Source organism: Coregonus lavaretus (genome assembly GCF_964263955.1).
Source record: "Coregonus lavaretus genome assembly, chromosome: 12".
Lineage (NCBI taxonomy): Eukaryota > Metazoa > Chordata > Actinopteri > Salmoniformes > Salmonidae > Coregonus > Coregonus lavaretus.
In genome coordinates, this window is record NC_139999.1 from 31,782,336 (window position 1) to 31,798,622 (window position 16,287).

At 41.9% G+C, this 16,287-nt stretch overlaps 2 protein-coding genes across 2 annotated transcripts in view; both read left to right on the plus strand.

Annotated features, from left to right (window-relative positions):
* Window positions 1–2,852, plus strand: part of fgd5b (FYVE, RhoGEF and PH domain containing 5b) — a 69,582-nt gene extending 66,730 nt beyond the window's left edge. Inside the window, exons 20-21 of the mRNA XM_084173350.1 lie at window positions 1,275–1,429; window positions 1,673–2,852. Coding sequence (XP_084029476.1) covers window positions 1,275–1,429; window positions 1,673–1,709 — 192 coding nt within the window. The 3' untranslated portion in view covers window positions 1,710–2,852. The remainder of the gene's footprint in view (window positions 1–1,274; window positions 1,430–1,672) is intronic.
* Window positions 2,853–15,125: 12,273 nt separating this feature from the next.
* prkcda (protein kinase C, delta a) overlaps window positions 15,126–16,287 on the plus strand; it is a 28,646-nt gene continuing 27,484 nt past the window's right edge. The window contains exon 1 of the mRNA XM_084173329.1: window positions 15,126–15,257. The gene's annotated coding sequence lies outside the window, so the exon portion shown is untranslated. The remainder of the gene's footprint in view (window positions 15,258–16,287) is intronic.

The window sequence follows — 16,287 nt, forward strand, 5'->3', positions numbered from 1 at the left end:
CTATTTCGCAACAAAGCCTCCTTCACTCATGCTGCCAAACATGCCCTCGTAAAACTGACTATCCTACCGATCCTTGACTTCGGCGATGTCATTTACAAAATAGCCTCCAACACTCTACTCAGCAAATTGGATGTAGTCTATCACAGTGCCATCCGTTTTGTCTCCAAAGCCCCATACACTACCCACCACTGTGACCTGTACGCTCTTGTTGGCTGGTCCTCACTACATGTTCGTCGTCAAACCCACTGGCTCCAGGCCATCTATAAATCACTGCTAGGCAAATCCCCGCCTTATCTTAGCTCATTGGTCACCATAGCAGCACCCACCCGTAGTCTGCGCTCCAGCAGGTATATCTCACTGGTCATTCCCAAAGCCAACACCTCCTTTGGCCGCCATTCCTTCCAGTTCTCTGCTGCCAATGACTGGAACGAATTGCAAAAATCTCTGAAGCTGGAGACTCTTATCTCCCTCAATAACTTTAAGCATCAGTTGTCAGAGCACCTTACCGATCACTGCATCTGTACACAGCCCATCTGAAATTAGCCCACCCAACTACCTCATCCCTATATTGTTATTTATTTTGCTCTTTTGCACCCCAGTATCTCTATTTGCACATAATCTCTTGCACATCTAGCATTCCAGTGTTAATACTATTGTAATTATTCTGCACTATAGCCTATTTATTGCCTTACCTCCATAACTTGCTACATTTGCACACACTGTATATATATTTTCTGTTGTATTTCTGACTTTATGTTTTTTTTACCTCATATGTAACTCTGTGTTGTTTTTATTGCACTACTTTGCTTTATCTTGGCCAGGTCGCAGTTGTAAATGAGAACCTGTTCTCAACTGGCTTACCTGGTTAAATTAAGGTGAAAAAAAAAATAAAAAATCACTATTATTCTACAATGTAGAAAATAGTAAAAATAAAGAAAAACCCTGGAATGAGTAGGTGTGTCCAAACTTTTGACTGGTACTGTATATAGAATCAGGAATACCAACACTTTGTATTTGATAAAATAAACAAAAATTAACTACAGTAACTGTTGGCATTTCATTTTCTCGCTGTACCGAAACCGAACTGTGACCGCAATACGTACCGAACCATTGGTTTGGTGAACCGTTACACCCCTACACAAAACCCAGACAATCTACACCCTGAAGACTATGTCGGTCTCGTTCTGTCTATATTACTCTCTCTCTCTCTCTCTCTCTCTCTCTCTCTCTCTCTCTCTCTCTCTCTCTCTCTCTCTCTCTCTCTCTCTCTCTAGGAGAAGGTGGCATCTGAGAGTTTGCCTTTGTTGGGCTTCACAGTGAAGCTGCCTGACAGGCCAGGTGGAGAGGAGACTACTAACGTCTTTGAGCTGTACCACAAGAAGACCCTGTACTACACCTTTAAGGCCGAGGACAACCACACTGCTAAGAGGTGAGCCCTGCGCTGCACCTTTTTAGGTTTATTTTATGACCACATTATCTGACCAGGAGAAACTATGGGCCCAAGTTATAGCCTTTAGTCTTTTTACATGGTGAGGTAAAACTCCTGGCCCCACCCACTTACAGGCCTCATTCAGTAACCTCATAGGCGTGACTCACATTGACAACAGCATCAACACAACAATCAGATTGTTATTACAATGTTATTACAGTGAGCACTTTTTTCTCTATCCAGATGGGTGAACGCCATGGAGGAAGCCACAGTTTTATAGCAGTGGCCATCTTGGGTGGTTGTTGAGACTGTGGTCGCGTTCCCCTGCTCAGACTTTGCATGTATCAACCAATGATTGCGTGCCACGTCATCGACTGTGTCATCGACTGTGTCATCGACTGACAGATTGCTATAACATATGATGTGGTTAGCTGATACGTAAAATACCTATCCAGGCATTATAAGATCTGGCAGGCGTCAGCAACGCCTGGGCAGAGGAACGTGCCCTATATCTGGATGTGCATCACTCACCATTCAGACTTACCCTGGAGTCCTCGCTGCCACTCTCCTACTATACATAGCCGTCCCTCAGAATGCCTGAATGTAAAACAAAAAGGGAAGAGGAGGAGGAAGTTAATTTTGCCTTTAGCTGTGACGGTTGTGTCTTACTGTGTGTATCGAGAGAGGAGAATACAAGACATGGTGTTCTTAAAGGAGGGGACACGCTCACCTACTTTATCATCTTCCAACGTCCCCGTCCCGCTGCTACAGCAGGTGTGATGCCCAGAGCCAAGAGAGAAGCTGGCCCAGATATGTACCCTTCTGGAAAATTCCACCAAGGCTACCTATGACTCTCCTTCCAGTTTTTCATGGCATTAACCACTCTGGATTACTTATACAAGTGGAAAGAAAATTACATTCACATTTTGGGGGATATTTGTTTTATTTTAAGAACACTGAAAAAAAATAGAGTTGTTTCAAGTAATTATTATTAAATAACAGACTTTTTGGTCTGAGTGTTACCTGAACCAAAAATGTTTTGGGCCCAAACTTGATTACATTTTGCATGTTCATTTATACAGTAATTCATATTCAACATGTTCTCACCTGGGATTTGAACTCACAACCTCTTAGTGCATGCTAAGCCACCATGTCTGTGTTAATGACTGATTTCACCTGTATTGCTACACTTTGCACCTCAAAGTAAATCTCAGCTCTGTTAAAAGTACACTCAAGAAAAAATATTGTATTTATAATAGTGATTAAGGAGTGTTTCCCAAACTCGCTCCTCGGGACCCCAAGGGGTTCACGTTTTGGCTTTTTCCCTAGCACTACACAGCTGATTCAAATAATCAACTAATCATCAAGCTTTGATCATTTGAATCAGCTGTGTAGTGTTAGGGCAAAAACCAAAATGTGCACCCCTTGGGGTCCAGAGGATCGAGTTTGGGAAACGCTGGATTAAGGAGTAACATTAAAACAGAGTAATATGCCCCACCAACATTAGACAACTATGCAGAAAAACCTAACATTGCTGAAATAAGTAAATCAAATCAATGATGAGAGAATAGTCAGATGAACTGATAATTGTCAAAGACATGGTGGCGTAGCAAGAAGATCGGAATGCCATGACTGACCCAAGAGGTTGTGAGTTCAAATCCCAGGTGAGCACGTGTTGAATAATGGGGACATGTGGGGTTGGCAGGTAGCCTAGCGGTTGAGAGCGTTGGGCCAGTAACTGAAAGGTCGCTAGTTCAAATCTCTGAGCCTACTAGGTGAAAAATCTGTCAATGTGCCCTTAAGCAAGGCACTTAACCCTAATTGCTCTGGATAAGAGCATCTGCTAAATGAATAATTACTGTATAAATGAACATGCACAAGGTAATCATGTAAGTTGAAAACATTGCATGTTAAAAGCACTGTGTTTGTGTAACCAGTTGGCCAGCCTTTTTTAGTTAAGATGCCCAAATAATAATTTAGATTTAAATTGACTGAATTTTTGCCTTTTTTCTCAAGTTGGAGCTAAGTTTGGGCCAACTATTTTTTATTTATTCAGGTAACATGAAATGTTGAGTAAACAGGAAAAAAAGGCTGTGGAACCAGTTACTAAATAATAATTAGTAGAAACAACTAGATGTTTTTTCAGTGAAAATTAACAGTAAATATTATTAAACTGCATGTACTACTAGGGTGTAGCCTACATCCAGAGGTTATGAAAATTATGAATCTGTTATTAATACACGTTGACCACATGCCAACGTGACCATAGTTTTAATGCGATGTCAGAAGCATAAGAGTGGATCTCCATGTATTACTACATCATCCACCAAGGTTTGAGTTGGTGGGTTCATTCACCCCCCTCCCATTAGACCCAATATGTGCTGTCATGTTCACAGTGCAAGACAGCCTTTCTTAACCAATATGGCAGTACTTACTGAATGAACTCCCTATTTCTTTATTTTTATCAGAACACTTTCCTGCACTCGACTTAGCCAGCTTCACGTACTTTAATGCCTGACATTTTAAAGCACAGATTCTGCTCAAAGTATGACTATTCATGGATTGCACCTCCGTCATTCGGTCGCGTCGTTGCCATTGTTATCAACGTTCTAAAGATGGCGCAGCATTTTGATGTCCGACTGATGGTTCATTCTCAGTCTTTCTGAATGGGGGCTAATGACTGTTTTGTCAAAATTACACTATAGTAGCCTGGAAATACGATGACATTGCTAAAGTAGACAAATAATTAGTAGAAAACAACTTTGCCATCGTTATGATGTCATCAAGTTTACTTTAGAGAGATGGCAATGTTGCCTTGAGCTAGCAAAGTTAGTTTCCTATGCTCCTTGGGCCCTATGTTCCCTCAACCTACAGTGCATTTGGAAAGTATTCAGACCCCTTAACTTTTTTACACATTTTGTTACGTTATAGCCTTATTCTAAAAATGTTTAAAATAAAAATAAAATCTCATCAATCTACATACCCTATAATGACAAAGCAAAAACAGGTTTTTAGAAATCCTTGCAAAAAAACTACAACAGAAATATCACATTTACATAAGTATTCAGACCCTTTACTCAGTACTTTGTTGAAGCACCTTTGGCAGCGATTACAGCCTCAAGTCTTTTTGGGTATGATGCTACAAGCTTGGCACACCTGTATTTGGGGAGTTTCTCCCATTCTTCTCTGCAGATCCTCTTGCTGCACAGCTATTTTCAGGTCTCTCCAGAGATGTTAGATCGGGTTCAAGTCCGGCCTCTGGCTTGGCCACTCATGGACATTCAGAGACTGCGTTGTCTTGGATGTGTGCTTAGGGTCATAGTCCTGTTGAAAGGTGAACCTTCGCCCCAGTCTGAGGTCCTGAGCGCTCTGGAGCAGGTTTTCATCAAGGATCTCTCTGTACTTTGCTGTGTTCATCTTTCCCTCGATCCTGACTAGTCTCCCAGTCCCTGCCGCTGAAAAACATCCCCACAGATTGATGCTGCCACCACCACGCTTCGCCGTAGGGATGATGCCAGGTTTCCTCCAGACGTGACGCTTGGCATTCAGGCCAAAGAGAAAAGGTGTCTTTTGGCAAACTCCAAGCGGGCGGTCATGTGCCTTTTACTGAGAAGTGGCTTCCGTCTGGCCCACTCTACCATAAAGGCCTGATTGGTGCAGTGCTGCAGAGATGGTTGTCCTTCTGGAAGGTTCTCCCATCTCCACAGAGAAACTCTGGAGCTCTGTCAGAGTGACCATCGGGTTCTTGGTCACCTCCCTGACCAAGGCCCTTCTCCCCCAATTTCTCAGTTTGGCTGGGCGGCCAGCTCTATGAAGAGTTTTGGTGGTTCCAAACTTCTTCCATTTAAGAATGATGGAGGCCACTGTGTTCTTGGGGACTTTCAATGTTGCAGAATCTTTTTTTGGTACCCTTCCCCAGATCTGTGCCTCAACACAATCCTGTTTCGGAGCTCTACGGACAATTCCTTCGACCTCATGGCCTGGTTTTTGCTCTGAGATGCACTGTCAACTGCGGGACCTTGTATAGACAGGTGTGTGCTTTTCCAAATCATGTCCAATCAATTGAATTTACCACAGGTGGACTCCAATCAAGTTGTAGAAACATCTTAAGGATGGTCAATAGAAACAGGATGCACCTGAGCTCAATTTCGAGTCTCATAGCAAAGGGTCTGAATACTTATGTAAATAAGGTATTTCTGTTTTTTATTTTGTATAAATATGCAAAAATTCTTAACTTGTTTTCGCTTTGCCATTATGGGGTATTGTGTGTAGATTGATGAGGGAAACATTTAATTTAATCAATTTTAGAATATGGCTGTAATGTAACAAAATGTGGAAAAGGGGAAGGGGTCTGAATACTTTCCGAATGCACTGTATGTTCCCAGGGCCCTATGTTCTCCCAGTCCTATGTTCCCTCAGTACCCACTGAACCAATTTCAATTAAAAGGGTCATAAATTCTTATTGTCCAAATCATTTATATTGTAATTAAATTTGGCCTTGTTTGGGGATGGAGATCATTGGAATAATACCCAGTGTGCTTTGTAAGTGTTCATTTTCACATAACATTTTGTTCATTTAGTAGACGTTTTTATCACACCATAGTGCCATCACACTTCTGATACAAATGCAGTACATTTGGGGTGATAGGGGGCCACAAAAATGTGAGCCGGTATAAAAAATGTTATAGAAAGGTATTTTGAAATTGTGTAACTTATTGCTAAATAGATTTCTTTGTAGTTAAGGCCAGTGGAATACAAATTACACTAAATACTCAAAACTAATTGAAATACGTATTTCAAAACATGTAACAGAAATACTGCCCATCTCTGTTCCATCATGCAACAGTGGATCAACTCACCAAAAGACATAAGAAAAAAATATAAGCTATGTCAAATATTTGTTTTCACTCCCTTCTTCTGAGGGAACATAGGGCCCAGGGAACATAGGGCTGATGTAACATAGATATGGTCTCTCAGAAATAGCTAGCAATGCTAACGTTAGCTATCTAAAATTCTGGTGCACTCCCCCCAATCTTAGCTAGCTAGCTAAAGTTATACTGCATCTAAAGTCAATCTGGTGACATCACAATGATGACAAAAGCTTATCGTACAAATTATTTGCCTCCTTTTGAAATGTCATCGTGTTTCCAAGCCACGGTACTTTAGACAAAATCTTCACCAGCACCTACACTCTTAGAAAAAAGGGTTCCAAAAGGGTTCTTTGCGGGTCCCCATAGGAGAACCCTTTTTGGTTCCAGGTAGAACCTTTTTTGGCTCCAGGTAGAACCCTTTTGGGTTCCATGTAGAACTCTCTGTGGAAAGGGTCCTACATGGAACCCAAAAGGGTTCTACCTGGAACCAAAAGGGTTCTTCAAAGGGTTCTCCTATGGGGACAACCGAAGAACCCTTTTAGGTTCTAGATATAACCTTTTTTTCTAAGAGTGTATTGAGACTGCATTGCGTAGAATGCTCAGCTGGGCTTCAGTCCAAAAACGAACGTTCAAAACAATATTGTGATTAAATGTGCAACCCATGATATGTCTTGTTTTTTTGCATTTAATGTGTTTCTTTGCTATGTATTTTTGTCATGTACTGTATTTTCTGAAATGGCCTTGCGTATAGCAACTAGTTAATGTAAATACATATAGATTTTGATAGGCAAATATTGTTTTGCTTTATTTGCACTGATAAAAAGAGAATGGAACTGAAAGTGGAATGTAAGTGCACTCTTCTCCTAAATGTTATTCTTTAATCCTGTGTCTTGGTCGACCTGTGCCAAACTCACTAAGCCCAGTGCCTGGAGTTCTCTCTCTCAGTGTTAGTTAACTGTGGATATATCAGTTATATCAGATCAATGACAAAAAAGAGACTTCAACATTAAGTTACATAATATGTCAAATTCCTATTTGTATCAAGCCACAGCTCTGGCTTGTGTGTCCCTGATGTGAAACACTGCTATTAGCCATAACCACTGTAGAGGACTTTGTACTGGATGAGTTATTTATTTCAAACCGTGGGGTTTCTCAGACAAGTAAAGTGACTAAGGTTGGATATCCTTTGCATGTGTCAGTTTGTGTGATTTCTTCTCATTACCCTGTGCTAGGGTTGCAAAGCTACCGGTAATTTACCAATTTTACCGAAATCTTCAGTAATTTAGGTAATTAACAGGTCATCTATGGTAACTTTGGTAATTTATACTTGAATAACTTTTTTTTTATGTATTCATATATAGTATTTATTTTTTCATATCTGTGTCCATTTGTTATAATAACAATAATAATAATATGCCATTTAGCAGACGCTTTTATCCAAAGCGACTTACAGTCATGTGTGCATACATTTTTACGTATGGGTGGTCCCGGGGATCGAACCCACTACCCTGGCGTTACAAGCGCCATGCTCTACCAATTGAGCTACAGAGGACCACTGTGTCCATGAGTTTCTAGTGTATAGACCACATGGTTCAAGAGAAAATTGCCTAATTAATGAAAAAAGCATCTAATCAACAATGGCATTATTTTCAATTAACTCTGCAACTCTTCCAACTATTGACTTTTTTCACAACTGCCACCAGTTTGGCGCCAAAACATTTACAACAAAGACATAGTGACATACAGTAGTAAAATAAATAAAAGTGTGTAAAAAATATATATATATAAAGCGGGCCTCCCGAGTGGCTCAGCGGTCTAAGGCACTGCATCACAGTGCTACAGGCGTCACTACAGACACGGGTACGATCCGGGGCTGTATCACAACTGGCCGTGATCGGGAGTCCCATAGGGCAGTGCACAATTGGCCTTAATGTACTGTACATGTGCTCAGGGAGACGGCAACCTTACCGTGGTCCAGGACCAGCCCTGTCTCTCTTAAACTCTTGGTCGGCCAGTCCAAGTGGATTGTTATTTGTTCAGAGGATGATGATGAGAACATAAATATGTACAAAAAGGAAAAATACAAAAGGCATGCCCAAACAAAAGACTAATAAAGCAGAAGTGCAATGTATCTTGTTTCAGATCACTGTGAGGGCTTCAGCAGAGTGAGCAGCTGGGCCTGGGTGATACAGACAGACAGACAGCAATATGCAGTACACTGAGAGTAGGGCAGGAGAAATGGCAGCACTGCTCTGTTCCTTATCTCTCCCTTGAGGTTTCCTGACCCAGAATAGTGAGGGGGGAAAGTTTGTTTTCTGGGGTAACTGAAAGTTGCAGACACCTTGCTCTATATAGGCTGGATCATTCATCATCCAGTGCTCTCCTTCTTTCTCATTCCCAGGGTCCCCATCTTTCTCGTTACGTTCTTCAACAGCATACCCCATTATTTCAACTCTTCCTCATTATTTTTGTCTAGCTCTCTTTGTGTTTCACAACGTATCCTGTTTCTCAGTTGTAAGGGTGTTGGTTAGGTAATCTTTAGTTCATGCAGGTCTCATCATACGTCCTCATACCTATTACCTAGGGCCAGGAGTTTTTCCAGATCTGAGCAGGAAAAGCTCCACGCTCTACTCATACTGCATACCACTCCAGTGATTCCTACTCTTTTTGACCAATGGCCATTCATTTGCTCCAGTTCTTCTCCCTCTCCAGAGACAAGCCCCTCCCCTGGTACTTGCTGCACCTGTTCCTATTATCCAGCCTGGGTTTTCGTAAACACTTAATTAGCGACTAGGTTGTGCTAATGGCTACTGTTGATGCTGTTACTGTACTTAAGTCATTATTCACAGTACTGATAATTGGCTCAGCAGATGTATCAATCATGAGGCAGGCATGTATATGATCAAAGAGGGAAGTGCCAAGTAATAATATGAAATTTATCTGGCCATGCTTGACTGTTTTTCTTTTCTTTATCAGCCTATAATACCTTCAGTATTCCAATTATCAGATAATTAATTTCCCCCTATTGTCCATCTGTTATTTTGTCTATATTGTATCAATACCAAAAATGCTATTTTTGTATGCCATACACCCATACTGTCTCTCAATGGAAACACTGAATGTGAGAGATTAGTGATCATCACAATAGAGACGGGACAGGACAATAAGAAACAGGGAGATAGAGTGCGATATAACAATTGTGGTGTGTGTACAAGTAAGAAGTAGTGGGGAGGAGGGAGGTCAGTTCTAGTACAGATGTAGGCTCTTAATTTGACCTGTATTGTCGCAGCAAAATAATATATAATATTGTCTGCAGAAACAGGATTGGAACATTTAGTCTATAATGTTGCTTGATCAGTGGTTAAGCTATTAGCTGGCCAAAATTAGGCTACATGAAAAGTGCAATACTGTTAATATAACCATGTGTTAGTGAGGGTTTTTTGTGAATTTATGTAAATCAAGAAGCTCATCTGCATTTCCTGAGGCGCAGGAAAATTCTCATTAACAAAAGAGTGGTCAAATTAAGATCCTACGTCTGTATTCCTCTTAGTTTTTCTCTGTGTCCTCATTACTGACACTGACTGAGTGTTGAGTGCAATACTTGCTTTTAGATGGAGGTTGAGGGTGGGAGGATATGCTGTTATAGTGGGATGGTACTGTAGCAGCATCATAACCCCAACACACACGCACACACATGCCCCAGGCATGAGGCAGGCATGAGGCACAGAGAGTGAAGCATGCAACTCATCAATCCCACAAAACAGAACAGCTCAATAAGGTCAGCTGCCCTCAGTTCTAATTGTCTCTCAGGCTATTGTCTCTCAAATGCACAGCAAACTGTTAAAGACTGCTCAAATATCTATAATGAAGTAAATGTATTCAACTATTCCTTCTGACCTTAGAGAATGACAGAGTGAGCGCTGCATTGTGTGAACTCTGCCTTAATTCACGCTGACACACACATCATGGCAAGGATAAGCTTTCTAACGCACTCACCAGAGAGGCGAAAGAGGCGCGTGTGTGTGCATTAGCTTCGCTCTCAGTTCTGAAACTCATATTGCCATTGGTTACCATATACACCCTCATCTTCCTGTGTGTTAAGTATCACCCAAATGTGTTTTTTCTGCTGCTTTATGTTCAAAAAGAGAAAGCATCATCAATAAGGATGTAGGAGGTGATTTAACCCATTTACAGAGACGTAAAGAGGCATAGAACTGGAGCTGTGACAGAGAAAGAGAGAAAATAAAGAAAGAGATTGAGAAAAGAAAAAAACATCCTCATGACATTGGCTTGACATTTCTGGGTCTGCACCTTGTCCCGTGTTCCTCCGCAATGCAGTGGAGAGAGAGAGGAGAGGAGAGGGGAGGAGAGAAAGGGTGAGGTAGAGGAGGGTGGAAGAAGAGAGGGACAAGCTGTATGTCCCGCTTTAGCAACTCTACATGCAGCCCACACTGACAAGTCACTGTTACACCTCTTCCTCTCCCTCCATACTTTCATCCTTTATCCTCCCTCTCTCCCTCCCTGAACAAAACAGACAAATAAGAAGAAAAGAAGTAACTCAATACACCGGCCCTGTGTTATCTACACACAGAGAGTGTGTCATGCTTTCCATACTCTGTTTCATCAATGTTGGCCTACAGAGAGAGAAACGTAAACATGAGAGCAGTTCTGATGGACACCACTAAAGATAAGATAAGTTAGATAATATATTCTTTATTAATCCACGCGAGATAGAAATGTATCTTCTGCTTTTATCTAACACCCCCGATATACACACAAACCCACATTAGGTTTAAAGCCCAGCTCTGGGGATAGGCGCCTGTGTCTATGGTTGTGTCTCAAATGGCACCCTATTCCCTAGTGCACTACTTTTGAACGGGGCCCATAGGGATCTGTTCAAAAGTAATACACTACATAGAGAATAGATTGTTATTTGAGACTCATGTTATATCTGTCTGTAGTGGTGCTGGGTGGTATTAACTGTCCCTGCGGGGATTTACGTAAGTATCCTATTTGCTGGGGGTCATTAGCATTAGGAATGGAATGGCTGGGCTTTCATAACACCGCAAAGGATCATTATGCGCATCATTATGACAGGGCTTCCTCTCCAGTCAATTTAATCAAACAATGAATCACTGATCACATTACCACGTTACACTGAGCGGCTCTCATTAACTTACCCAAGAGACTCTGTATAAATACTCAGTAGTAGAGATAGATAGTAATACCACGAGTCAGAGGCAGAGGAGGCAGAAAGTACATCATGGACCCTCTGGGTGTGCATGTTCCCAGTAACCATGCTTGTGTCCCAAATGGCACCCTATTCCCTATATAGGGCACTACCTTTGACCAGAGCTCTATGGGCTCTGGTCAAAAGAAGTCTACTAAAACGTTATATGGTGCCATTTGGGTCGCACACCATCTACCTCCGCCTGCTGTGACCTCGAGCTAGCTGTGACCTATTAGAGCATTAGAGCCATGTATGTCAGCGCAGAGCTGGGGGAGTCAGCTGTGTGGAGCCAGATCCATCAGGAAGCCAGCGCTCAATGCAATCTCCACATGCTAAATTTACCCATGTTCTGCACCCCAGAGTCAGAGTCAGAAGCTGAGTTCCACACACCCACATAGTTCTAAAGAGTAGAGTCCTGTAAGGTGAGGAATTCCCAAGTTCTGTCATGAGTCAGGATCTCCCTGTTATGTAATCATGATTGGAGTAGAGCAGTGACACATACCTGTACCTTCCTGTCCCACAGAGGTCTCATCTTACAGCAGGGAACCCCCCCCCCCCACACACACACACTCATACACACAGTTTAATTAATTCATCTACAATGAAGCCTCTATGTAGGGCTAATAGACACATTTATACTGCCAAAATACTGTGCGCTAATCTCTGTGATGCTCTTTAGTAGTTAATGGTGTGTGTGTGTGTGTGTCTACATGCGTGCGTCTGTGTGTGCACTTGCTACTGCAGTGCGTGTGCGCGCCTGTGTGTGGGGAGTATCTGCACATGAAGCCGAAACATTGGATGATGTTCAGCAATTTACAGTTTTGGTGCCAGTTTAGCCTGAGGTACAGTGGTAGCAGCAGCAGCAGCCAAATCTACCACCTCCACATCCTCAGAGTTCTGCCCAAACCCAGACTACCCCCACAGCCGAGCCGCGTGATCCAAACCCACACACACCAGGAATGTATGTAAAACTCAGCCCAAGTCTTTTCCCCTCACGGAAAAAACACATGAATTTCAGATTGTCAACACGTGATCTAATGTGATTTAATGTGAAAACATGTGACAACATGTGAAGCAACATGTGATAACATAACACTACACATGTAACAACATGTTAGCACGTGAGAACATGAGCTCATGTGAAATTAATGTGAAATTAATGTGACAACATGGGGATGCAAAATCTCTGATAAAACAGAGCAGAATTTGCCATCCATCGAGTAAGACTCAACCATTACTTGCATGGGGGGCAACTCAATATTAGGAAGGTGTTCCTAATGTTTTGTACACTCAGTGTATATGGCAAGGTAAACGATCCTGGATAAAATCTACAAAGAGGGAAAGACGTAGGAGGACTATCCGTACCAAACTTAAAGTGATAACATGAAACTACATGTGACAACATGATCTCATGTGAAATACATTTGACAACATGGGGAAGCAAAATTTCAACATAATAATAATAAATAATATGCCATTTAGCAGACGCTTTTATCCAAAGCGACTTACAGTCATGCGTGCATACATTTTTTTGTGTATGGGTGGTCCCGGGGATCGAACCCACTACCTTGGCGTTACAAGCGCCGTGCTCTACCAGCTGAGCTACAGAGGACCACAACATGTGATACCATGACTGATACTGTATTTTTACAGCTACATTAAAGTGTTAATGTGAAAGGACAATATGATGCTGTATGCTGATAACTTGGGGATCAACCTCACTTGGAATTTTAACTCACAACCTCTTGGCTGCTAGCTACCTGAAGTTCCTGCTGCGCCACCAGTGCAAACAGAAACTATTCAGACCCCTTCACTTTTCTACATTTTGTTACGTGACAGCCTTATTCTCAAATTGATTAAATTGTTTTTTTCCCTCATCAATCTACACACAATACCCCAGAAATGTGGGCAAATGTATAAAAACAGAAATACCTTATTTACATAAGTATTCAGACCCTTTGCTATGCAACTCAAAATTGAGCTCAGGTGCATCCTGTTTCCATTGATCATCTTTGAGATGTTTCTGCAACTTGATTGGAGTCCACCTGTGGTAAATTCAATTGATTGGACATGATTTGGAAAGGCACACACCTGTCTATATAAGGTCCCACAGTAGACAGTACATGTCAGAGCAAAAACCAAGCCATGAGGTTGAAGAAATTGTCCGTAGAGCTCCGAAACAGGATTGTGTCGAGCAACAGATCTGGGGAAGGGTACCAAAAAATTTCTGCAGCATTGAAGGTCCCCAAGAACACAGTGGCCTCCATCATTCTTAAATGGAAGAAGTTTGGAAACACCAAGACTCTTTCCAGAGCTGGCCGGCCGGCCAAACTGATAAAATGGAGGAGAAGGGCCTTGGTCAGGGAGGTGACCAAGAACTTGATGGTCACTCTGACAGAGTTCTAGAGTTCCTCTGGAGATGGGAGAACCTTCCCGAAAGACAACCATCTCTGCAGCACTCCACCAATCAGGCCTTTATGGTAGAGTGGCCAGACGAAAGCCACTCCTCAGTAAAAGGAACATGTCAGCCCGCTTGGAGTTTGCCAAAAGACACCTAATTGAACTCTTTGGCCTGAATGCCAAGCGTCACGTCTGGAGGAAACCTGGCACCATCCCTACAGCGAAGCGTGGTGGTGGCAGCATCAATCTGTGGGGATGTTTTTCAGCGGTAGGGACTGGGAAACTAGTCAGGATTGAGGGAAAGATGAACACAGCAAAGTGCAAATGTACGTCCTAATGACCACTACAGAGGACAATTTTGCACTTACAATAAAAGATAAATAACTATTTTTTTTATTTTTCAAAATCTTGGTAACATGTTTATTCACCCCAAACAATTGCAGGTCTCAGGAGGATACTCAATTGGCTACCAGGTCAGTGAGTGTAATGGATTAGCTACAGGTAAATTACTGTGAATTTTACAAGAACCTGCTTGCAACTTGTTGACAGTAACTTATTGAAAATTAAACATTAACGTCCTGTGAACCAGCTCTTTATTGTCACAAGTTCTTACAACAATTGCAGAACTGACAACATCCTCCTCCTACAGCGATCTGGAACAGACATACTCATCCCACATACAGCGATCTGGAACAGACATACTCATCCCACATACAGCGATCTGGAACAGACATACTCATCCCACATACAGCGATCTAGGACAGACATACTCATCCCACATACAGCGATCTAGGACAGACATACTCATCCCACATACAGCGATCTAGGACAGACATACTCACAGCGCTGCACATATTGAGAAGGACTTTAAAAAGTCACAGTAAAAAACAGTACAATTCAGTAGGGGAGTGGAGGCAGACTTCACTAAGCACTGATGTAAAGCCAAGAGTTGAAGAGCTTGGAGTTAAAAGAGGGCAATTCATCATCATCACCAATTGGCATAAATGTTTTATGATGCCTTTACAATGGATACTTCAATGTCACACAGGAGTCAGGAGATTACCAATAATCAGTGAAACCAAAAGAGTACCTGGACCCGTGCATTTTGGGTTACCGCAAAAACTTCTGCATCCGCAGTGCAGTACAGTGTGTGTGTTTGTGTGTGTCTGGTCGACGTCACTTTGCTACAGTCTGCGGAAAAGCCTGAGAGCAAGCGAGCAGTAGCTTACTTCCTCGATCGACGGAATCACAGAAAGAGTAACCAAAGGGAAGACAAGAAGAAGAAAAGTCACGAAACAAGAAATAATCCACACGTTTGCAAGACGAGGTAAATTAACGGAAAATGACTTTCGGTCATTCGGCCAATTGAGAAAAACAAAGATATGTTTGTAACTTTTTTCGGTGTTGTTGCGTTTTGCAAACTAGTTTGAGAAGTTTTTCAGGATTGATTATTGTATGCTTAAATAGCCTTTATACTTTTTACTTGTAGTTGCGCTTGCACGAAAAGCGTATTAACGTTAGTATTTCGGGTACTAGTTTACAACTGTAATGTTATCTGTTGATTGTGGCGGGCACTGATATGCGCCACATTCCACGTAAAAATTGCACAGTAGTCTACAGTTTCATGATGTGCAAGAGACGAATGAATCCTTGAAGAGAACGTTGGCAGTGACGAATACTTCAAATAATTCTAAACTGTAAACGCCGGGGTCTTGTTATGAGCAGACTGTCAACGAGTTTAATTATATAAAGCCAGACTTTTCTCAATTATGAGACATCAAGAAACCATTATTGTTCATTTGTGGGAAAAGAGTGATGATACTGTACATAATAGCCCACCTAGCTTCCAAAGCGCTCTGGGGTTTCTCAAGATCATGACATTTCCGTGGGTTCGTTGTGACAATGCACTGGGCACACACTTGTTGTGTCAACGTTGTTTCCACGTCCTTTTCATGAAATTACGTTAAACCAACATGGAATAGACGTTGAATTGACGTCTGTGCCCAGTTGGAATGCATTGATGGAGAAACCGTTTTAAAGGCTTCCACTTATCCACACTGTTCAGTTTATTTCCCAGTTACTTGACATTTCATGACCAGTTCTGCATGTTTGTTGTTGGCTAATAACTGGGTTTAAAAAAAGAAAGGTACTTGACTGTCAAACTTTGGCCCCCAGGGCCCTTTTGTATGCAACTTTGCCTGCTAAGGAAATGCCCCATTCATGTTGCGTTGCATTGCATTGTGAGTCACCACTGTGCCTAATCATAATGCCAACTGAATTTGGTGAACCACATCCACATCCAACTCACAGTGCACAGATGAAGCAAGAATAAGACATGATCTCTGCACACCCAGCTG